Raw genomic sequence first — 24,491 nt, forward strand, 5'->3', positions numbered from 1 at the left:
AGTTTACAGCTTTAGCTTTTGTAATTATCTTCTTGAAATTATTATCTGGGTATTTTGCCTTTTAGTTTATTAATGCCCTGAACTACATAACTAATTTTCCTTAAAAAACATTTTAGGTGTATGAGTGTTTTGCCTGTATGTATGTGTACCATGTATGTACCTGGGTGCCCAAAGTCAGAAGACGGTGTCACATCCCCTGAAACTAGAATTACAGGTGGCTGTGAGCCAGCCTGTGGGTGCTGGGAACTGAACCAGGGTCCTCTGTAAGTGCAGCCGTCTCTGACCCACCGGGCCTCTCCCCAGTCACATTAACTGACTTTGGTGAGCTCTGCTCCAGTGGTTATGCTGCATCTCCCCGTTTTATACATGGCTGATTTACTGTTTGCTAAGGATTCTTGTGTCTGTTTGTGGGGACCCTCCATACCCACCTTTTCTTTCCCACCTCTTTCTAGGTTTGGTATCCAGTAACCCACTCACATGAAACCGCATGAACTCTCTCTGTTCTTATTCTCTCCTCAAGAGATTTATTTTTATTTTATGTGAGTCTTTAGCTTGTACACATCTCTGTGCCATCATCTGCCTGGTGCCCACAGAGGACAGAAAAGAAGGCAGACTCCTTCAAAACTGGCGGCTGCCATGTGCCGGTGCCAAGGCATCTCTCCAGCCCCTCTTCCTATTTTTTTTTTTTTTTTAAATGTATCTATTTTTATTGCATGTGCATTGGTGTTTTGTCTGCATGTGCCTGTGTGAGGTTGTCTGATTCCCTGGAACTGGAGTTACCACGTAATCTGCCATGTGGGTGCTGGGAATTGAACTCAGGACCTCAGGAAGAGCAGCCTGTGCTCTTAACCGCTGAGCCGTCTCTCCAGCCCTCTTCCTATTTCTTGAACCTGACGTTTTCTTTAATGGGATGTGCTGAGGTACAAATTCAAATTCTTGAAAAATACCGTTCTACAGGGCTGGGAACTCAGCCCAGTAGTAGAATGTTTATAGCACACATGAAGCCTGAAGCCCTGGGCTGGGGAGGAAATGTGTGTAAGTCTAATGTGTGTGTAAATGAACATGCATATTAGATTATGTATAGGGCTGGAGAGATGGCTCAGCAGTTAAGAGCACCGACTGCTCTTCCAGAGGTCCTGAGTTCAATTCCCAGCAACCGCATGGTGGCTCACAACCATCTGTGATGGGATCTGATGCCCTCTTCTGGCATGTGGGTGCACATGCAGAAAGAGCACTCATACATAAAACTTCCTGCAAACATTGAGCTACATATACCCCATAAACAGTCCCCAACACCCCCACCCCTTGCTGCCCCTTTCTGTTTCTGAGACATGGTCTCACTATGTAGCCCTGGTTGGCCTGGAACATACTATGTATACTAGACTGGCTTTGAATTCACAGGCATCCCAAGTGTTGGGATTAATGGTATGTACCACCAGGCCCAGCTGATCCTACGAATTTCGATACTGTATTTTCATTTAGTTGAAAGTACCTTTGATCCAGGCATGGTAATATACACTTGTAATTCCAGCACTTGAGAGACGGAGGAAGGACTGTGGTGAGTTGAGGTCAGCTTGGGCTACAGCATGCTATCCTTTCAAAACAACTTTCCAGCCCCATATACATATATGTATGTTCCCTTGAGATTTTCTTTTGAGACCCATGGATGACTGAAAAATGTGTTGCTCAGCTTCTAAGTGCTTGAAAATCTTGATTTTTATAAATTTCTAGCTTAATTCTATTATGGTCAAAGAGTAAAGCCTGTAGAAGTTTACGTTCTTTGGAATTGCTAAGGTTTATCATTCAGAACATGGCTTACTTTGCGAAAGGTGAACTTACAGAGCCATGTGTGGATTCTGCGTTAACAACTGCGGTCCTGACCTTCCTTTCAGCTCAAAGCGTTCACATACTTTGTGCATGTGTACATGTGAATGCATGTGTGTTAAGGTGTGCACATGCAAGGCAGAGGACAACTTCCAGGAATCACTTTTCCTTCTACCAGGTGGGGAGTGTCGGGTGCCCCTGCCTGCTGCCGTCCTGGCGGCTAGGCTTCGGGTCTATGGACACCGAGCTGCGTGACCCGGCGTGCTCCCTCCCACTGTCTATGCAGAGCTTTGACTTGCATTTTCTTGTTACAAGCCAATGCTTTGTCACCATCTCACGTCCTTCTCTGACTTTGCTCTGACTTTGGTCTGCTCTGATCCATGCAGGTCACACCTGCTTCATTCAGGATGGTGCGACCACAGGCACAGCCTGATGCCATCCCAGCTAAGCTAGCCTCAACATATGCATGGACAATTGGTTTCTATCTTTTGGTGCTGACCTAGTCATGGCATTGAAGCTGGTTTCTTGTACGCAGTGTACGGCTCAGCTTCTGTTCTGTAAGCTTTCCTGACAGCACCGCTTTTGGACGGTCTCTTTACATCATTAACAGTTAATGCAAACACCGTTTTGGATTTATACCATTTTATTGCTTTCTGTTTAAGCTTCTGGTTTTTTCCTTTTTGTTCTGTTTTTTAATATTTTCAATAAAGATCTTTTGATTATATGAGTACTGCACAACTGTGTTTTGTTTTTAATTCATCTCTAGGTTTTTTGATCGCACATTTCTGTCGCTGTCTTTTGGTGGCTAAGGGTTACACTACGCATACCTTGCATGCTTAGAGCATCACCTTCCTGCTTCAAGCAGAATGCAGGAATGCTGCCCTGCTTCGCTCACTCCTTCTCCTTCCTCTGCGCTGCCCTGTCCACTGACTCTGCTGTCAGCTGCCACGCACAACTGCAGCCTGGGCTGCTCTGTGTCCATGGGCTTCTTGCTGGGGCCGCTCTGCCATCCTTCTGTGACGTTCTCAGGTCGACGCTGACCTGGGAACCTTCTCGAGTTCTGCTGTTAGGGCAACGAAGTCTTTTGTTTTTCTTCTTTTCCCAATGTGTTTAATTTGCTTTGATGCTAAAGGTTTTGCTGGATATGGAGCCCTTGGCCAGCAATTCTTCTCTTTGGCCACCGGAATTATCATGCCTTTTAATTTAAATTCCATTTAATTTTCTTTCCTCTCAGTGACTTCTGAGAAGCACTAGGGCAGTGGTGGGATGCTCAAAAAGTCGGTGCTTCAGACTTCTACATCAGAAGTCTACAGCAAATATTCCAAAGTATTTTTTAGTAAAAATCTGAAACTTGAAACATTTCTGGTCCTGGGCATTTCAGATAAAGGATATCCAAAAGCTTGATGTGTGAAATACCCATCCTAGATGTTTGTAAAAGTTTTTTCAATGTTAGTTTTCAGTAGTTTGATTTTGATGTGTCTCATGTCGCTTTCTTTGGCATTCATCTTCTTTGGGGTGGTAATACTTCCTGTGTGAGCATGGAGAGTCCAGACACTGACACAGTACGCCTTCCTGAGTCACTTTTCTACCCTATTATTCTTATCTTATAAAATATTTATTTTATTAGGTGTACATGTATGTTTTGCCTGCACATATATACAAACACTAATTGTGGTTGGGGCCTACGAGGGCAGAAGAGGGCTTCGAATCTCCTAGAACTTGAGTTACAGATGGTTGTGAAACACCATGTGTGTGCTAAAAACCAACCCTAGATCTTCTACAAGGGTATCCAGTGCTCTTACCTGCTGAGCTAGCTCTCCAGCCTCTCTACTCTAGCTGGCCTGGAATTCAGAGATCCTCTTGCCTCTGCCTCCAAGTGCTGAGATTTAAAGGGATGAACCCCACTTTCCACTGCTTTAAAAAAATTAATTTTGAGATTATAATTACATCATTTTCTACTTCTTTCTCTCCTGCAAGCCCTCAGACATCCCTCCTTGTTCTTTCAAATTCATAACCTCTTTTTATCATTAATTGCTGTTGTATGCAGATATGTATATACCACCAGTTTTTTGAGACAGGGTTTCTAACTAAAACCTTCGAGTTATTGACTGGTTAGACTCACTGGCCAGCAAGACCCAGTGATCCTAAATGTTCTGCTTCCCCAGTGGTGGGACTTACAGACATGTGCTTGATACCTGGTGTGCGCTACACCTGGCTTCTTACATGGGTGCTGGAACCAAGCACAGGTCTTAGGCTTGCAGGGCAAGTCCTTTATCCGAGGCGTAGCCCCGCCCTATCTTTCTAATGCTTCCCCACAGGTCCCCGGGCTGCTGTTGCTGCTGGCTCTCTCTCTCGTGTGTGTGTGTGTGTGTGTGTGGGGGGGGGGGGGGGGGGGGAATGGACCTTCCACAGGCCAGGTAACCACTCTACCATGAGCTACATCACCATGTAGGTGTCTATTTGCAATTTATGTTGTGAATATTTCTAGCCCTCTATTAAACCTATTAATGTGGAGTTGATATTTTTAGGTACTGTAATTTATTTTACTTTTTGGTTTTTCGACAAGCTTTCTGTATGCAGCTCTGGCTGTCCTCTGCCTCTGCCACTGAAGGTGTGCACCGCCACTGCCAAGCTGTACTGTCCATCTCTGATAGCCCCATTCGCTTCTTCTGTTTTATGTTATGTGCCTTTTTATATTTTTTTAAATGTTCATTGTTCTTCAGACCATGGTCTTGCTAGCTGGTTAAAACGTTTCTGACAATTCCAACAGGACAACTCATGGGGGCTGGCTCTCTATCATGTGCGTCACAGGGTCACTCAGGTCACTGGGTGGCCCCTTCTCTTTACCTGCTGGCCACCAGCTGGCCCCAGGCCTAGCGACTGTTCACCTAGCATCTGCTTTCTCCAAGCAGCCCTGGAGGTTTTCCTGGCTCTGTACCCACTGAGTTACTACGGATGGGATCTGGGAGACTCTAAACACCGTACTGTGGGGCTCACAGCTTCTTCAAGAGCTACACAAAGTGTTATTTCCGTTTTTAGCAGCAACATAGCCAGCTGGGCTCTAAGCAGACAGCAAGAGAAACACAACCCATATTGTTTCATGCTAGTGACCAGACGTTTAGACACCTGTAATCTATACTGCCATTACTGTTGCTACCCACCCATATTCCCATTAGAAAAAAAAAACAAAAAAAACGGGAAAATAAAACAAAACCACCCAGAGGAACCTTCTTCCTATCTGTCTGTTTTACGTCTCATCTCTCAAATCGGAAAGAGAAGGCTTCTTTGTACCTATTCTGCAGTTTCAGATCACAGGCCACCAGCCTGACGGAACTTCAGGTCTTGTTAGTCATAGATAGGACTTACTTCTCAAAGCTGAACATTCTGTCCATAGGCTTTGGTTCCATTCAGAAGGAGAGACAGGCTAGCGTATGCTTACCCTACCTTGCCCCCAAATGGCTCCTAATCCTATTGCACATGCAGAGTAAGGACCTCTGCACACAAGCCTGTGGGCACTGTGCATCAGGACCTGGCTCCGAATTAAAGGTACTCACGGCCACTTCTGACAACCTAAGTGTGACCCCTAGAAACCACATGGTAGGAGAGGACTCCTGCATATATGTGTACACACACACACACACACACACACACACACACACACCACAGCATGCTCCTCCACAAACATGTTGTTTTTTTTTAATGGGATTGGCCATGTCTCCGTATGGGGCTGAAGAGAACACTTCAGGCTTGGCGTCGTTTCTCTGCTGCAACTGTGCAGCCTGTTCAGCTCTGCTGCTGTTCTGTGGCAGCAACAGCAGGCATGGTTACCTTTCAGCAATGCGTTATTTAATAAAACTGGTCACAGGCTGGACTGGGCTCAGATTTTAGTTTATGGACTCCTGTTCCAGATCACAAACAAGGCCAGGCAAAGGCCAAGCTCACTGTGACAAGCTGCTCTGAGACATCTGAGTAGTTTATAAAACCAGATGTTCCAAAACATTGTGTAGACTTCCTTTGGGAGTGGTACCTGCCGCACCTGAATGGCCCTCTTTTCTTTGTTAGTGTGGAGTACTGCAGACCTGCAGGCTTACGGAGCCATAAAGACTAAGTCCATTTAGTGAGGTGAAGAGAGAATGAATAAACGACCGGGCGGGAGGCTCCAGAGCCACTGAGGCCGGCCCTGTCCTCAGCACTCTCTAGCCATGAAAGCTCCGCTCTGGCTCTGCTCTCCCACTGCATGCTGTGTGGTACACAGGAGGGTTTGGAGGCAGAAAGGGCAGGCGAAATGATGTAATTATCCTATCTCAAAAAAAATTATGTAGAAAAAGTTTAAAACCAGCTGAAGGTACACAGCAAGTTCCAGGCCAAGCTGGGATACATTTTGAGACGCTATCTTAAATGCGAAACAAAAACAAACATAGAAATCCTGCAGTCACATTATTCTTCCCACACAAACCCTACTGACAATCTCTACTTCCTTCTTTTCAAGTAAAGCTGCTGTCCTGACTTGTCCCTCCTCTCACTCACCTGGTTTCCGGCCGCAGAGGTAGAAGGCCAGTCTGTCCGTCAGCTCGTACTGTATCTCTACGAGGCGTTCTGCCAGCTCATGGTGCCCTCCTTGCCTACCAAGAGAACAAAGTCCTATTGACACAGCTCCTCACCATCCCGGCCAGAGTCAGAGAGCACAAAGCTGCTCTGAGACAGTTGAGCAGCTCAGCAAACATGGCCGACTGCCCCCATCACTCACTCTCAGTCCTGTAAGCCGAGGCTCCCTCCCACCTGAGATATCCTCTTCCCTTATGAATGTGTAAGAGGGTGCATTTTATGCACATAAAGACTCATGACAGGGATAAAAATTGACTTCATTTAATGAGGTAATGGAAGAGGTTGTCACTAGCTAACTGGAGTGTTGCCTGAGTCAGTCAGGACAGGATGGCCCCAGGCGCCAACACTCTGGAGAAGCCCTTCCTTCACGTGATCCTGATGCTGGCAGTCAGTGCCTCAGGTCAGTCTAGAAATCAGAAATCACTTGAGGGATTCATGGCAGACTGACCCACTGCAGAGCTCATCCCTGCGGCTGCTTCTGCCTCTACACCAATAGGAAACAGCGTTTGCCTCTCTTATCTCATAGCCAAGCAGCTGGGATCCTTTTAGCATAGAAGTAAACTGCTAAGCCGAGACACTATTCCACGCAGTGTCCAGGAGAAGCTGAGGTGAATGATAAAGTGTCTGCTGTGGACTCTGGTTATCTTCAAAGATCTATCTAGCTTCAGCCAGCTTCTCTCTCCACACAACACTTCCTGTCCTACTACACACACACACACACACACACACACACACACACACACACACACACACGAGTCCGACAGATAGCTTCTCAGTTTGCGTTGAAGCGCACGCCAGAGCTCTCTCACAGCAGCATGGCAGGACCTCAGTGCTGATGAAGCACTGTGTTCCTCTCAGGGCCCCACACCTTGATGTCTCCAGTCCCATCTCCACAGACATGAACACTCTGCCTTTCCATGTGGAATAGAGCAGGCCCTACTCCCCCATGGCATGTATGTGTTCTGAGGAGCTGAACTCTGACCTCCATGCTTGCACAGCAAGTATTTAATTAGTGGGCCGTCCCCACAGTCCCCTAGCATATGCTTGCTGTTTAGAATGTATTATGTGTGTGATTGTGAGTGTGCATCCCGGCACGTATGTGGCTCAGGGAATGGCTTCTGGGAGTGGGTTCCTGCCTTACATCTTACTGATGGGAGCAGGGTCTCTCTGCCATGCTGCACAGGCTGGGATAGCTAGCTCACACTTTATGACTCGACCCTCTCCGCCTCTCATCTGGCTGGGTTACAGATGTTGAGACCACACTCAAGCTGTGCAGGCACAGGGCTTTCCTGACTGAAGCGCACGTGCTCTTTAAGACCCACTGTCAGTGGTGTATGGTAGTTCACACGTATGATCAGAACATGGGGAGGGAGGGCGGGCAGCACAAGAGGGAAGACCATCATGATTCTAAAGCCAGCCTGCGTTACAGAGTCAGACCCTGTCTTAAAAAGGAAAACACAATAAAACATGGCTGACTATTTTGTCAACAATTCGTATATAATCTTGCCTCAATTTTTGCAAGTATTTATGAATCATCTCTTCCAGAGAAGAGCTAGGACTCTAGGCCAGACTCTCGTCATTTCCTGTTGCATTGTTTATGAAGTAGAGCATGATCCTTTGTAGTTGATAAAATAACAGGAAAAAGAAGGAGAGCCACCCGTCTCCCATCACTTAGATCTGCAGGTTTCCCACTGAGTAGGCCCGTGACGTCCCCTCATGCTCCAGCTTATGGAGGGGCAGGACACGGTGGTCTGCCACAGCCCCAGATACTCAGGAAGACACAGTAACAGGTTTGTCCAAGATCTGCCTGTCATAAACTTGCGCTCAGATGACAGGCCCAGCCGGGCTCCAGCCCTGTGCTGTTTGCAGCCTCGTCCTGTTCTTCATGCTAACAGGGAAACGTATCACTCGGTGACGCTGCCTGAGCCTCCTCTAGTTCTTTAACTCTTACAATGAACACGTACTGATTTTCATGTATATAATGTTGTGCCTGCACGTAAGTACACCGTGTGTGCCTGGTGCCCTTGGAGGCCAGAAGAAGAGTGTTGGAGCTCATAAAATTGGAGGTACAGATGAGGCACCACGGTGCTGGGCACTGAATCTTGAACCCGAGCCCCCTCTCCAGCCACCCCACCCCAGATCCTGATCCCTGCTCTGCTCACTGAAAACCACTGAGTCATGAAGACTGGATGTTAACCACACCAGCTAGGACTCTGCAATCCTCTCATCTAGCCTGCCTTCATCAACAAAATAATAAAATATAAGTCTGTAAAGGGGCTGAACACAAGCCATCCCCAGTGTGGATGCTTAGCCAGGACCCCATGTCAGCACGCAGAGCAGTGGTCAGCAGCAGAGCAGTGAGAACCTCAGCCGCTCACCTCGCATAGTCGACAGGAGTCTTCCCACTGGAGTCTGGTGTGCCTGGGTCAGCGCCGTACACTGCCAGTAGCTCAGCCTGTAGGATCTGCCCAGCCTTGGAGGCGACGTGGAGTGGGGTGCTTCCTTTCTCCTGAGAGGGATTGGTGAGTAGACAAACAGAGCAAACTCAGCAGACCTGGACTATTAACACAACTTAGCTTCAGGCTAATATCTGAATAGTGACATTTCGTACAGGATGAAAGAAGTTGGCTTGCGCTCCTAACGACAGCAGCCTCAGACAGGTCTCAAGATTCCCTGTTCTCACACTTGAATGGAGTTGCTGAAAAACAAACAGAAACAGCAGTTGTCAAAGCGTCAGGAGGGACATGCCAGAGCTGCTGGCCACCATCTTAACTCTTTACATCAGTAACAGGTCTTTATTGGGCTCAGGGAGATGGGGGCTGGGGGAGGGCGTTGTTCTTTGCTGTTCACAATGGCTGCAGGTGGGTCTGGCAATTGTACGGACAAGGAGCTTGAACTGCAGAGACCAGTCTGCCCAAAGGCAGGGCTTGTCAGTAAGAGGTACAACCAGAAACCAAGCAAGACACACCTGAAAAGGAGGCGGTTTGGGGGAATGGATTTCAAGGTCTACTGCCTTCTAGGTGTGTGTTCTGAGAAAAACTCTGAGCGGCAGAAGCTGGGTGCTCTGGTGCCCTCTTCCAGCAGGGTTACGGTGTGGACCGAATGAGATGGGAAACGATTCAAAGCTCAGATGCTACTACACTGTTCCCCTCCGGCTGCGGCCACAGCGCTGGTCCCAGGTCCAGCCACCTGCTGCACATGCTATCCATCCGCGCTTTCACCTGGCTGCTCTTGGTGGGAAACGGGCCTGTGCACACTAGATTCCATATCACAGAAATGCCTTTAAACTCCCAGAAAACAAACTGCTCTCCTTCAGAGCCGCTCTACAACCGCCCTGACTGGCTCACAGGGCAGAGCTCACTGGAACCAGTCTTCTTTTAAATTTAATTTAATTTTTAATTATATGTACGTGTATACATCAAGTACACACTGAGTGCAGGTGCCAACAGACGCCAGAAGGGGGCGTCAGATCCCCGGGCTGGAGTTGTATGTGGCTGAGTCCTCTGAAAGGGCAGCAGCAGTAACAGCTCCGCTCTTCACCACTGATCACCTCTCCTGCCCAAGCCACTGCCGCCTCCTTCTTTTCATTATTCTTATTACTTTTCTTATTCTTTACACACTTTTATACTCACTGTAGCTGGCCTGGAATTCACTATATAGACCAAGCTGGCCTTGAATTTACAGCTCTCTGCCTGTCTCCACCTCCTGAACGCTGGGGACTAAAAAGATGTGTGCCACCACACCTAGCTATGTTTTTTATTTGGTAAAAAAGGAAACTATTTAATTAGCAGGGAAATTACTTACATCCATACACATGTCTATGCAGAATTAGTATTCTCAACTGTGCACACGCTCTACTGAGTGGGCATCTAGTTCAAAGCACTGCTCCAGAACCGTGATGCGCATTTCTACGGCATCTCTTAGACACATCCATGGCTCTCGGTGTAACAGATACTGCCGGCTACAGCCCCAGACGCGCTTTGCCTTCGGAAGATCCCTTTAGCCTTAACCTGGAAAGCTGAAGCCGTTGGCTCCTCCCTCTACTGTCCTGGTCTCTTTTAGATCCTAGAACCTCTAGAAACACTCCTTTGAAATGGCTATTATTTCCAAGTAAAGAACTTATCATGTGAAGACTGTGCTGAAAAAGTACAAATTAATCAATCAATTAAATGAAAATAAAAGAGAAAAAACACTACAGTTTCTTAGGCACATATTTTGCCTTTGCCTAGTGTGTCCAAGAGGATGATGGAATGCCATTTAAAAGAGCAAAGTCAGTTATTTAAAGGCACAGAGGATGCTTCTTCCTCCTAATACTGCTTTATGAGAGCAACCTATCTCACCCGGCCCCACAGACTGCAGAGCGGCCCACCTTACTGAGATCTTTGGTCACCAGGCCCCACAGACTGCAGAGCGGCCCACCTTACTGAGATCTTTGGTCACCAGGCCCCACAGACTGCAGAGCAGCCCACCTTACTGAGATCTTTGGTCACCAGGCCCCACAGACTGCAGAGCGGCCTACCTTACTGAGATCTTTGGCGGTCACACTGTCATCCTCACGGCAGGGCAATCGATGGACAAACGCTAACATCTGATACTTGGCTCTGATGAATTCTGCTTTATTGGGGCTGGTTTGAAAGTAAAAAAGAAGACAGTTCACTTACCGCTCCTGACACATTTCTCATTCTTTGTACTGTAAGAAGAGGAAGTGACCCCCTCCCCCAAAGATGAGCAAAGCTAGAATCCATGACAACACATACCGATGCCTGCACTTTACAGTACCTCTCTTCCCTTTACCTTTCTCAAGTGGGCACCCCGAGGAAGCAACATGTAACCCTGTGCTACAGGCCAGGCACTGTCGGAATGCAGCCAGAAGCTAGACTTCTCGGCTTCATCTATCTGGTCACACCGAGTCCCCAAGCCCTGGTCTCCACTGGAGAAACCATTAACTTCAATTGGGTAAGCAACCAAATGGTCCCCCTGCCTCCCTCTGCCTTCCCAACAGCAAACGCCCCAGGCGCAGCCCCTTTGGAGGCTGATCGAAATAGCCACATTCCTTTCCACAGGGCCATGCGTTGCGAAGAGACACACGTTAGACATTCCACTCACTGGACTTTATCCTGTGGGTTAGCTTTCCGCCTCCCACTCATAACAGAAGCAGGGTCCAGCAAAGAGTGTTCCCATATAGAATTAGCACCGTTGTTGTACAAGGTCTCAACCATCTGAAAACAAGAAGTACGAAGTGACATTTTACTTCTACAAATATTCAAAAACAATCAGTAACAAAAATGAAAAAAATCATGCTGCATTAAAAGCACTCATGTCTGGTACCACCCCGCCACTGCTTCTGATGCGAGGCTGCCACCGCTGCTCCTGATTGACAGGGAGACTGAGGATCTCCATATGGGATCCAGCTTGGCTTGTAGGCTAGCCCAATCCCGGCTCCTTGGCACATACTTGCAAACTGAAGAGAAAGTAACTGGAGCTTTAGGGTGGCATTCCCTGCCTCAACACACGCTGTTCACCATTGTGTACACCATTCACTTAATACTGTTCATTACATTCACCAAGTTAAAATATTTTCTTAATAATTATGTTAGTTTCCTTATACATGATTAAAGTAATGCAATAAACACAAGTCTGAGTGCTACGCTCTCTCTCTCACCCACTGTGGCTCATGACCACCCCTCCCCCTTTAGAGTCTGATGCTTTAAGGCCAATCCTAGCATTTTCAATTATTCATCTCTGGACCATTTGTAAATTCTAAAACTGTAAACAAAGACAGACACCGGTGGAGCACACTAACCGTTTCAGGAGAATGGACCTTTGGACACTGCTAACTGAACTCTTGTATTTCTGGTTGTGAGCCTAGCTTTAAAGGCCGAGCCATCTCTACAGCCCCTAAGGAGAACGTCTAATAAACACCTCTCAGCTTCCTTTCCAAGTAGGGTTCCTGGAGACGCAGGCTGCCACTGTCGCTCTAGAGCCTTCTCATCAGGAACCGGAACTACTTGCTTTGTTGCCTTGGTTCCTGGGAGCTCAAGGGGCTACTGTGCAGCTGTTACAGATTTAGTGAGGTGTGTATAAGACAAGTATCGAAAAACACAGGGTTAATCCTGAGTTCCAGGAGAGCTGAAGAATGCATACCTCAAACAGAAGTACAGGGAACTCGACATTGGATCCCAGATAAGACAAAGGCCCCCCCAACAAGCGTTAGGCATGTAATCCAAACACGCTCACCCAGTCTCTGACTAATTGCAAGGGCTTTTTAAAAAAAAAAAATCAGATGTTGAAGAGATTTCTGAGGAATCCCAGTCTATGCTACTATCAAAGCAGGAAAAAAATGTTCTAAAAATATGGGGAGGTACTCAGGAATTTGCCTGTTAATGAAAAGTTTCTGGATTTTTTTTTGTTTTGTTTTTTTTTTTTTTTTACAATTTATAGGAAAGAAATAATTTTTAAAAGTAGTTTATGAGGGCTGCAGAGATGGCTTAGTGTTCTAAACCAAGCACTTGCTACTCTAGTAGAGAACCTGGGTTTAAGTCCCACGTGCATGGTAGGTCACAACTATGTGTAATTCAAGTTTCAGGAAATCTAATGCCCTCTTCTGGCCTTTGTGGGCACATACACAAACACTTATAAAAAAATAAATTTTAAAAAAACTAAAAAATAAAAATGATTTCTGGCCGGGCAGTGGTGGCGCACGCCTTTAATCCCAGCACTTGGGAGGCAGAGGCAGGCGGATTTCTGAGTTCGAGACCAGCCTGGTCTACAGAGTGAGTTCCAGGACAGCCAGAGCTACACAGAGAAACCCTGTCTCGAAAAACAACAACAACAACAACAACAACAACAACAACAACCACAACAACAAAAAAAAAGATTTCTGAAGTTGGGCATGGTGGCGTATACCTTCAATCCTGGTACTTAAGAAGCAGAGGCAGGTGGATGTCTGTGAGCTCAAGGCCAGCTAGGGCTACATAGTGAGACTCTGTCTCAAAAGGAACAAAATAAAACACAATAATTTCCAGTGATAATCTAGAAAGCCAACGGGGAAAACACACTAGGAAATTTAAGCTTTTTTTGACAAAGTCTATTGATATATCTAAGTATAACTGAGTTTGGGGGAACAAGATTCTGTTAGGAGAGCAAAGAAAGAACAGATAATGATTTCAATGCAGAATAACACTTTATACTATACATAGAAATGATGGAACAATACTTTATTTAATTATAATCAAAGTAAACTTTTATAAGATTTAAGATGTATATTAGGTAGTATTTTAGTTGCTAAACAAAAATCCCTTAAGCATAATTTCCCAATTATGAGGACTCTGCCTGTCATTTACCTGGAGCAGGGTTGGAGGCCATGGTGTATGTTTGAGATGTCTCACTTGGGAGATATGGCGCCCTAGGCTCCGATGAACACTGCAACACTCGTCACATATGAAAGTTCCCCTGTTTACGGACGCCCAGGAAGGATCTGGAAAAAGAACAACACCTCAGTGACAGGGATACCAGTTGGTTGCTATGTACAGAGATGGCAAAAGATGACTGATGTCTGGTTTTTAACAAAAACAGAACTCCTCAACATAGGAAGCTGACGTTGGATCTCCCACCTTGACTCTGCTAACTAGACTGGCAGCCTCACACGGGAGTCACCTTCCTGTGCAGGCCACAGTCTGCAGCCTGGATGTGGGTGCACACCACAGACACGTGCTCTCAGGGAACGTTAGTTAGAGCAGCAGCTTGAGGGAGCAGGCGTGGACCACTCCACCGTCTGCTTGCAGTGCTGGAGACAGCCTGGGCCTTGTCGGTGCCAGCAAGCACCCTACCGCTGACCAGCAGCTACATGACCTGTTCAGTCCCTTTTTGTGACTAACAGAGCTGTGTGACCTGACAGTGGATTGATTATTTGCGTGACAGTATCTAAGGTAAATGCTGAACTTACTGCTGCCCAGAGCAGGAAGTCCAGACCCATGTGCTAACAGAAGCCACAAGAGAACAGCAGAGGTTCCCGGCTCCCGTGCCTGGGGCAGGCAAGGGCGGCCCACTCTGCTCAGACGATGCTTTACGAAAGCACCCTTGTTTTAGACCATCTGCAGGATCTGAAGGAACGTTCTTCAAGCGAACAGACATAAAACAAAAACGAATGGTACTTTTGGTTGAGCACAATACCTTTTTCCTTCAAAATCCCACAAAATGTCAGACAACCTGTCACATAAGGAATAGTTCACACCAGGCGGGTAGGATGGATCTGGGTGAGTAAACTGAGCCGTGGAAACCCCAAATAGAAATGCCTTTCCCATTTCATCAGAGTCACACTGAGGTGACATGAGGTGCTCCCCCAGCTGCCTGGCCTAAGGGTCACCCTTTAAAACCCTTCAATGTCCACAAGAGTCCCTGCGATGCGCGTACACTGTCTTTGCCATCTTTATATTCATTCAACCCCTTTAAACCATATACTGAAAAGCTATGGGATTTCAACCCAGGACAAACCCTGGGAGCCAGAGTGTACAGTGCTTAAGAGGGTGGGTTATGGAGACAAACAGTCCATGGTTTGAAGCCCAACCCCGCCGCCACCTCTTGTGCAGTAATCTGAGGCAAGCTGCTTCCTTAAGTATCCTCACTGTGGACCAAACTACTATGTGTCACTGTGGACTAGTGACACATCTCACAGGAGGGACAATGTAAAGAATAAAAATAAATAAAGTGTCTGTCTGTCATTTCCACACAGGAACGGTACTTTTAAAATGAACTAGATTCATTAAAAACAAACAAGAAATCAGGGCTGAGGGCGTGGCTCTCCTAGCAATTGTGAGGGCCTGGCTTTGATCCTCAGCACAAAGGCAAACAGACTAATCACAGTGAAGCTTCTCTTCCAAAACAGAGAAGGTTTCAGCCAGCTTTGCTGTAGGTGCTTCCAGCCATTCTGAGGAGCGAGGGTGGGAAAGCAGGCACACGCATGACAACCCTGCTTTCTGCACCAAGGCGTTAAGTCCAGGGAAAGGGTAGTAGTAATGTTTTAACACACATCACACAATGGTCTCCATTAATCACTTAAACACTGTGGGTCAGAATCCCAAGGAAAGGATACAAACGACACATAAAATAAGATTTAAGCTTTTATGAGTGAGGTTGGGTGGAGCCTTTCCAGTTTATCTGGAAGGCAGAACTTTTTAATCAGGCTCCTTGGACATCATAAATGCATTTCAAAAACATCTGTGCTCCCACCTGTCTTAGGCAACCGTTGTCCAGGAGGGTTAAGTATTAGAGCATCTTCTGAGAAGGCCTTATAGCATGAGGTTTTCAAAGGAGCCCTACTCCTACAGGTAACCCTTCACCTGAGCCGTGCACAAATGCAGCCCCCATCCCTAGTCGTCCCTCACCCTTCAAGGTAGCTTCATTCTATTCAAAACAGGAAGGAAGTGACTCAAGCCTTTCTAGATTTTGGCATTCAAGACTTCTAATATGAAACAACAGAAAAGGTCCCGAAACACCACAAATGGACAAGATGGTTTTGGGGCGACAAGGGAGGCAATCAGCCTCTGCCATATACCATCCCTGGGAGAAGTAAGGAACACGCATTCCAAGAGGAAGTTTTAAGTTAGACATGAATCTACCAAACACAGGCAAGAAAAGAAGGAAGCAGAACAAACAACATCGTTAGAGAAATAATAGTTTGTATAAACCTGGCTTTCAGATAAACCACCTCTTTTAAAACTGCCCTGACTCCCCTTATCTTCCATCTGTTAACCTGTAGGACCCAGGGTCATAATATAACCAGTACAGATTACCACGGTACCACTTAAAAAAACCAGTCTCTGCTTCCAAATCAAAAACCAGTTGCAAGCCGCTGATGTTCAATGGCTTAATTAAGACTGTTAATTGAACACTGCCACACCAGGAAAGTCATCTGATATTTGACTTTCAAACCCGAAAAGTCCAAGGACCAAAACAAGCGCGCGCGCACACACACATGAGCACGCACACACACACACAATCTGAATCGAGACCTGACAGCTGGGTTCCAATTACAAAGCCAGATCCAATCTTCCAATCCAAGTCCTATTTGCAGTGAGAAACAGTTTTGGCGGTTCGAAGTCGCTGAGTTTACCCGGCGAGCGACAGTGTGTTAGTCTGTTACGACTGTGAAGCCAAACTGTAGCTGAAGGAACTACAAGGGTTTTCAACTGAGTTAACATCCTACAAAAGAGACGATCCCCGAGGGATATCCACTGACCACTGATCATTTCCATCGGGGGAAGGGGGTCCGAGGAAATCAAAGGTTTGAGCTAGAGAAGTCATCAATCCAAGGTCATGTAGAGGCAAAAATCTAGTGGGAACTCGGATCCTCAAACTTGAGCTCCCGACCTGGGGTTGTCTGTCCCCCAGGAGCTGCCGCCCGGAGCAGGGCAGTCCTCCACCCGTGGCCCGTGGGGCGGCGCAGCGGGCTGTCGCGCACTCGCGCGGGGCGGGAGACCGGGAAGGGGAAACACCTGCAGCCTCGGGCCGCCCGCGTCTGACTCCTGTCACTGGCCTTCCGGGGCTGCCTAGCTCGTCCCGTCCGGTCCCGTCCGGTCCCCGGCCCTCCGCCTCTGCGCCCGGCCGGGCCGCGGGAGGGAGGGAGCCCCGGGCCGCGCGGCTGACAGGCCCGGGACAGTCTCGCGCCCCGGAGGCCCGGGGGTCGGAGCGACTGGGCCGCAGTCAAGCTCCCGCCCGCCGGGACCGCCCCACCAGGGGTCCCGGCCGGGAGAGCGCGGCGAGCGGGCCCGGCGTCACTCACCAGGCCCGCTGCAGTCGGCGCACACGTCGCTGCTCCGGAGCCGCTTCGACATGGTTCCCGCTTCACCTGCCGGGAACCCCGCGACGGCAGAGGCGGCGGCTGCGCTTCCGCTCTAACGGGTCCCCGGGCGGCACTGGCGGCGCCTCTCCCCTCGCAGCGCCTCGCAGCCCCGGCGCACTGCGCACGCGCGGAGAGACGTCCTGCGGAGCCCTGTGGGTCATGTGACCGGAAAGGGCACGCTTCCTTATCGCCATCTTGAATGAGGGCAGAGGTCTGCCCCAGCCTCCGGTGCCTGTCTCTAGATACTCTGGCAATTGGGATCTCTCCTTTTAGGAAGTGATTTCTTGTTCCAGGATTGATTAGAACCAGAGGAAGAAGCAAAACTTTGTGACAAAAACTCTATACATATAATCTCCCGGAGACAACAATTAAATTCATGTAGTCATGTCCAGAAGAGGCCTCAGAAGTACGGATCTTGTTTAATGTGATCGACTGCCACGCATTCCTCTTAGAACTTTTAGGTACCATCTTTATCTTACTGTATCCTGTATTAGCGTCATTCACTCTCCAAGGACTCCACACCCGAGAGGAATGGACTAGGTCGGTCAGGATTTTTGGTCAGCCTTCGCACTCAACTGAAAAGCTAAGGTTGTGTATCTAAAGCCAGTAAGGGAAGAGAGGGTGCTTGGTGTTTGCCGCTGTAAACATCTGGGCAGACACAGCACTTGGCCCTTCATTGTGTCGAAGATACAGTGCCTGAAGTCGTAACCCAAAGGATGACTTTTACTTGTGCATATTGCGGGCCAACCTGGATACTAATACTAATAAGTCCTTTGGGCTACGATCCTAAGTCTGAATGGTTAACTTAAAGGGACTGATGCGGGATAAATCTTCACGGCAAGCACTTTGAGTTGTAGCCGAGTTGGGAATTCAGACAAAACAGTGGTTTTCAACTGGGCGGTTTTTCTCCTCCAGGAGAACAACTGTCCCTTTTTGGAAACTGTTTTCGGGATAGTGAATACTGATGGCATTGAACGCCACCCTAACTTACAAAGCGTCCGATGACTTCCGCGCACAGAACCACCCAGTTCAAACATTCCAAAGTTTAAAAGCCCACAGACACAACTACCCCGCTATCACGAGGGTATCGATCTGGTGCCACCTGTCCAGGTTCCAGTTCGCCGGTGAAACCGATTTCAGGCAGCCCACTTCCAAAATGGTTTCTGACCAATCGTAGAAGGCAGCGGAGGGAGGCTCCAGCCGGATGGTTTGGTCCAGGCCTGCGCGCGCACCCCCGGGCTGCAGAGCCGATGGAAGAGGCCCGATTGTGGAGCGCACCACTGGAGGAGGCTGGGCAGGGGGCGACAGTCGGGGGGCGCGCACCGTGGGTTTTGCGCGTGGAGATCTCGGGCTTCTCGAGGGCCTTGCGGTTCCACAGAACGGTGGTTGTCGTGTGTCCCGGCGTGGGGGAGCGACGGGGTGACATGGAGCGGGGTTCGGGCCGGGCGAGGGGCCGGTTCCCCCGCCGCGGCGCGCGATGGAACGCCCCGCGCACTTCCCTGTTCGGAGCGGTTCGGCCGGCAGCAGTCGGTTCCCGAGCTGTCAGCGCGGGCGCGAGCGCGCGGGGCGCGGGGTGGGCGCGGCCGAGCGGGTCCCCGAGCCGGTCCCCAGCCCGGCCCGCGACCCCGGGCCTCCCGCGCCGCCCGCTCCGGACTCGGAGACCCTTGTCGCCCGCTGCGCTCCGCATTCGCCCGCTCGCCGCCCTCCTCCCCTCGCTCTCCGGCCGGTCGGGCGGGCCCCCGAGACCCCGTCGGGTCCAGGCTGGTGGCAGGCGGGCGGTCAGGCCCGGGTGGCGGCCTCCTCGCCATGTCCTCGGCCCGCGACACCAGCAGTCGCTTCCCGCTGCACCTCCTGGTCTGGAACAACGACTACCGGCAGCTGGAGAAGGAACTGCGGGGCCAGGTGAGGTGCGCCGCGCGGAATCGGGGTCGGTTCGCCTCCCGAGCCCCGGGATCCATCGAGCGCTTACCGTAGACGGATGCCGGGGGCTTTGGGTCCATTCTCCCTTTTCTGATATCGCTAGGAATGAGCGCTTATTATTCCATTTCACAGGGAAGGAAACTGAGACCCCAGAGCTTACTTGCCTTGCGCAAAGCGCTAGGCCACCGGGCTAATGAGGACCACGTTGGGATCTTTTATCTCAGGCGGGCTGGTCCCAGAATTCACCTTTAAGCTTTATGGCCTCGAAGACGGAAGAGCGACACACATACACACACACCCCTTACTCCACCCGCTCTGGTGCTGGGGAAGAGCTTGGTTGGCTTCAGTAGCTCGGTTCTAACTCTGTTGTGACCTTGGGCAAAGCAGTTATGTTCCGGGGCCCACTTTTCCTTACCCGTAGGATGTGGATGTGGGCAGTGACGACGGAAAACCCAGGACTTGTCTAAATTGATGGGGCTGGGCCTGGGCCTAGGTATCAGTGTTTTAACGAGCTCCCAGGGTGGTTGGTTTAAGTTTGAGAATCTCTGCTGCTCAGACTCCTTAGGACCTCCCTGTTCTGAAGTGCTTTGTTTTTTTGTTTTAAATATTGACAACTTTCTAAATCAGTGGTTCTCAACTGGAGATGATAATGAACATTTGGCAGTACAAGGAGACGAGACGTTTGGGTTGTCGTGACTTGAGAGGTGGGTGCTGTTGGTTGACATGGAGTTGGGTGGAGGCCAGGGACCCCGCTGTGCCCTACAGTGTTCACGGCAGCCACCCAACCACCCACAGCAGACTCCAAGTGCTAGTAGAGCCTTGGTTGGGAATCCTTGCATTATGTGAATTCTTATTTCGTTTGTGTGGGTTTCTTGGTTTTTCTTTGTTTTTGCTTGAGACAGGGTCTCACTGTGTAGCCCTGCTGAGCCTGGAATTCACTATGTAGCCCAAGCTGGCCCCTAACTTGGAGGAGGGGTAGCCTCCTGAAGGTGGAGCCACCCACCTGGACTGAGACACCTGGTAATAATGGCACTGGGGTCATTTCATTAGGCATGGGTGCCCCAAGTTCTCTCTAACCTGTAGCAAATGAGGCAAGGATTTGTAATTACTCCTGAAATCCACCATGATTGTTACTGTTGGCTTCATTCATCTTAGCCAGAGTGTCAGTGACTTGCTTTTGAATGATTCAACACTGATTCAGTAACTGTTTCGAACCCTTGGTTCTTTTGATTGGTAAACATTGAGCCAGCTCCACGTAGCACTGTTGGAACAGTTCAACTCAGTGTTGGTTTGCAGCTTGTCATATGTATCGTTAGTTGTACGGGCACCACGGGGAGTCAGAAGTCGCATTTAAAAAAGGATTTCATGGTGGGCATGGCGGTGTACACCGGTAACCCAAGGCACCCAGGAACCTGAAGCAGGAAGATTTGGAGTTGGAGGCTAGCCTGGGCAACTTGGTGAGCAACTGTCTGAACATAAATATGAAAAGGGTGAGACTGTGTGCGGCTCAGTGGCCCAACGGTGGTCTGTTGAGTGGGAGACCCTGGGTTTCATCCTCAGGTATGTGTGTGGGGGGTGGTCCAGAAAGAAGAAGGTTTTGTAAGAATCATTGTTCTTAATGAGATGACACAGTAACTACTTAGATTTAAAGAGGTATGACATATGCCCCCAGAGAGGGTGATTCACTGCAGCCATCCCAGTGTACCTGCTGACATAACTCTCTCAGTCACACACAGCTCAGAGGCCTTCTCTAGACTCTTGTGCCTATCCTCAAGCCCCATTCTGGACATTTCAAGAAGTAGCCAGTTTTGACTGGATGTGGTGGCCCACACCTGTAATCCAGGCTGAGGCAGGAGAATTACAAGTTCAAGACCAGTGACCAGTCTGGGCAAGTTTGACTCTGTCTCAAAATAAGAATTGAAAAAAAAAAAAAATGCAGAAAAAGGAGTTGAAGGATGTATAGCTCAGGGCTACGATGTGGAAGGGCTCCCGGCTCCCGGCTCCCGGCTCCCGGCTCCCGGCTCCCGGCTCCCGGCTCCCGGCTCCCGGCTTGGTGCCGATTCTGCTGTAGGCCACCGGTAGAAGCCAGTGGTTCGAAGCTCACACAGTGTTGAAAGCACAGAGAGTGGTAAGATTAAATCCCATTTGATAGGAAGGTTTGTTATCATCACACCAAGGGCTTCAGGCCTGAGTTCTTAAAGCAGCTTTCTCCTCACTGAGGAGGAAGAGCTGTCTTCAAAAGTAAGAGTCACATCTTGGCCGTGATCTTCAGCTGTGGGCGAGTGTCACCATTTCCTGAAAATCCTGATAAAGGTACCCATGGACGTTCTGTCTTTTGACCATGACCAACCTTAAGGACGTTTGGAATTAAAAGTTGGGAATTAAAATCTTCTGTTTTGGTTTTGAGACAGGGTGTTACTGGGTAAATCTAGGTGGCCTGCAAGTCATCTGTGTAGCCCAGGCTGGCCTCAGGCCCTCTCAGTGGTCCTCCCTTCTCAGCCTCCCCTGTCCTGGGATCACAGGCTTGGCAGGGCTTGCAGTAGATTATTCTATGGGAGAAAGTGTAAGGTCATTGCTGCCCTTGACTTCAAGGCTGAGAAAGCGCTCATGCTTGCTGATCCTCTGGTCCTCTGGTTTTGACTCTGCCCTAATTTAACACAATGGGTCCCTTGACAGTGTAGCACTTGTGTCTAGAGAAGAGACCTTGACACAGACATCTTGGCAGCCATAACCATATGGTTGAACTTCAGCAGGGATGGGCAGCTGTGTGGGGCCTCCTTCTCTGCTGTCCTGGTTATGAAATTGTTCACTATTCTGAATAAGGGGGCATCTTGGACTTTGATTTTGTATGAGCCCCTTTAAATTATAGGACTGGTTTGGGGTCAAGATAATCGTTATTGCTAGAACATCCTTAAGAAGCACACAGGAAGTGTGTGTTCATCCAGATTCCCTATTGGTTAGGAAATAAGACCACCTTCCTCTCGGACCAGGAGGCAGTTGGGTCCAATGGTCAGTGCTCCTGCTGGCTAAGATGTGTGTCTGGGCGCGTAACTTGCCCTTGTTGAAGTATTACCTGTGAATGTGGGTGGCCTGGAATTTAACTATGTAGTCTAGGCCAGGCTTGAACTCATGGCTGTCCTCCCGCCTCAGTCAGTCTTCTAAATGCTGGAATTAAGACGGTGTGGCCAGCTTCTGATAAATATTTTTTCTTATGGAATCTTAGGGTTTTTTTTTTTTTTTTTTGTTGTTGTTTTTTTTTTGTTGTTGTTTTTGTTTTTGTTTTTTTTTTTAAGATTTAAATCGAGTGTGTGTGTGTGTGTGTGTGTGTGTTTGCTTGTGAGGATGCAGGGGAGACCAGAGGTTGATGTGGGGGGGTGTCTTCCTCAATCTCTTGTCTACCGTATTTTTTGAGACAAGGTGAATCTGGAGCTCACCCTTGCCCCTAGGGCTGCCGGCACTGTACCCCAGGATGCTCCTGTTTCTGTGTCCCCAGTGCTGGGTGACAGGTGTGCGTCCATACCTGGCTTTTAACATGGGCACTGGGGGGTCTGACTTCAGGGGCTGATGCAAGCACACTAAGGCACCTTCCCGGCCCCTGCTTTGTGTGTGGTTTTATTTTGAGATAAGCTTTCAACGTGCAGCCCCTGCTGCCCTCTGCAGAAGGAGTGGACCACCACTCTTGGCTAGGAATTAAAACCAGCTGTCCCAGGCTGGCCTCAGACCTGTCTTCTTAACCTCTCCTCATCATTCAGGGACCCTCTACCTCAGGAGAGCGAAGGACCACAGTAGGTCGAGCTTCTGGCCTACAACAAACGGACGAAATGCCACCAAGCGGTGAGAGCGCTCCCGAACCTGGGGAATTAGCTATTTCACTCATCACCTGGTTTTTCTACAGGAGCTGCAAAATTAAAAACAAAGAATTCCCAGTTTCTCAACAGTAAAGCCACCGTTGGCCTTGCTGTGTCATTGCCACTGAGTGTCGGCCGCCGGCCTCCTCAGTCTTTCCATCTCATGAGTGGGTGCACTAGGATTCTGTTTTGTTCCCGTACCTACTGCAGCCTGAGAAGAGTTGAGTTTATCCAGACCACGGCACTCAACCCTTGTCAGCTTCAAGTGTGCCTGGGAGCCGGCGGTGTAACTTGGCCAACTGTGGGAGTGTTTCAGGCACTTGCTGGATGGAGTGGCTCTTAACCCACGGCTCTGATGTTCAGTGGGGCTTTGAAGTTGAAGGTGTCCCGTGTTCCCGTTGTCATCTGGCCAACACCATTGGCCTCACACTGATGCTGGGGAGTGAATGAAGTCTTACAGAGAGGAAAGCAACCGCAGCAACGGGCGGGTCTGAGCGTAAGGAGTGCTGGGACCAGTCAGGGGTGGCAGGCAGGGAGCACTGGGAGCAGTGGAGGGTGACAGTCCACTCTTTCCTGAAGCCAGCAGTGCAAGCACAGCAGCCAGGAAGGGGAGAGAACGTCCCACACTGCAGGAGCCCCTAGATCCTGAAGGAAGCCTGCAGCAGGCAGGGGAGGTCTCTGGGCACACTTTCTAGTCAGCGCCCTTTGCCTGAAGGCCTGTGGTGAGCAGTCTGAGGTGAAGCCCCCGGAGGCTCTATGCTGCTGCTCCTCCTTGGTCTTCAGGAACTCAAGCTCACAAAGCCACCTAGGATTTTCCTGTCCGACCTGAGGTAGAAGCCACAGTCCCAGAGCTGTCTGAGCCAGGAGGAGAGAAGACAGTGGGTGTCTTCCATCCTTCTATTAAAGGCCTCAGAGGTAGCGATTGCCATGTGCCAGGGCTTGAGAATTCACGGGAGCTACTGAGGAAGCTGGAATCAGCCAGGGCCCAGGTTGTCTGCAGCCTGCCCCTCAAAGACCGGCCGTTCGCCGGCTCTGGAAGGTGTCGTGGTGATAAAGAAGGCCTTTGGGCAGGAGCAGCAGAGTGCTGGCAAGCAGGGAGGAGGTGTGTGCAGCCTTACTACCTGGCTTTGTCCGAGATGCCAAGGTGGAAGAGGCACTTTTAATGTGATACAGCTCGTGGCTGAGGGATCAGGGGTTGAGGGAGCAAGGATCAGGGTTTGTTGAATTCTGAGGGCCCGTGCTTTCCGAGCTCTGTTAGCTGGCAGTGCCGAGCCCGCGTGCAACTCACGGAGTTGTGCAAACCTCTCAGGAAGAGTGACAGCTCACCGAGCCTCTGTGCCAGGTGAGACCCTTCCCCTGTGAGGAGGGTGACCACAGTGCTCATTTTACAGGGGAGCAAACCCACGCTCAGGAGAACTGAAGCCATAAAACCGTCTATAGACAGTCTATAGATG

General features: G+C 49.2%; 2 protein-coding genes across 10 annotated transcripts in view; one reads left to right on the top strand and one right to left on the bottom strand.

The window, feature by feature from the left end:
- Nucleotides 1-17,396, bottom strand: part of Git2 (GIT ArfGAP 2) — a 41,926-nt gene extending 24,530 nt beyond the window's left edge. For all 8 annotated transcript variants that reach the window (XM_076922491.1, XM_076922489.1, XM_076922487.1 and 5 more), the window contains exons 1-7: nt 17,210-17,396; nt 13,773-13,906; nt 11,536-11,648; nt 10,949-11,054; nt 9,041-9,127; nt 8,808-8,938; nt 6,352-6,446 (exon numbers count right to left, since the gene is read on the bottom strand). In XM_076922491.1, coding sequence (XP_076778606.1) covers nt 6,352-6,446; nt 8,808-8,938; nt 9,041-9,127; nt 10,949-11,054; nt 11,536-11,648; nt 13,773-13,906; nt 17,210-17,261 — 718 coding nt within the window. In that variant the 5' untranslated portion in view covers nt 17,262-17,396. The remainder of the gene's footprint in view (nt 1-6,351; nt 6,447-8,807; nt 8,939-9,040; nt 9,128-10,948; nt 11,055-11,535; nt 11,649-13,772; nt 13,907-17,209) is intronic.
- A 1,365-nt stretch (nt 17,397-18,761) lies between these two features.
- The window catches only part of Ankrd13a (ankyrin repeat domain 13A), a 30,154-nt gene continuing 24,424 nt past the window's right edge, over nt 18,762-24,491 (top strand). For both annotated transcript variants that reach the window (XM_076922492.1, XM_076922493.1), the window contains exon 1: nt 18,762-19,171. In XM_076922492.1, coding sequence (XP_076778607.1) covers nt 19,076-19,171 — 96 coding nt within the window. In that variant the 5' untranslated portion in view covers nt 18,762-19,075. The remainder of the gene's footprint in view (nt 19,172-24,491) is intronic.

The sequence above is a fragment of the Arvicanthis niloticus genome, chromosome 24 (assembly GCF_011762505.2).
Source record: "Arvicanthis niloticus isolate mArvNil1 chromosome 24, mArvNil1.pat.X, whole genome shotgun sequence".
In the NCBI taxonomy this organism is placed as follows: domain Eukaryota; kingdom Metazoa; phylum Chordata; class Mammalia; order Rodentia; family Muridae; genus Arvicanthis; species Arvicanthis niloticus.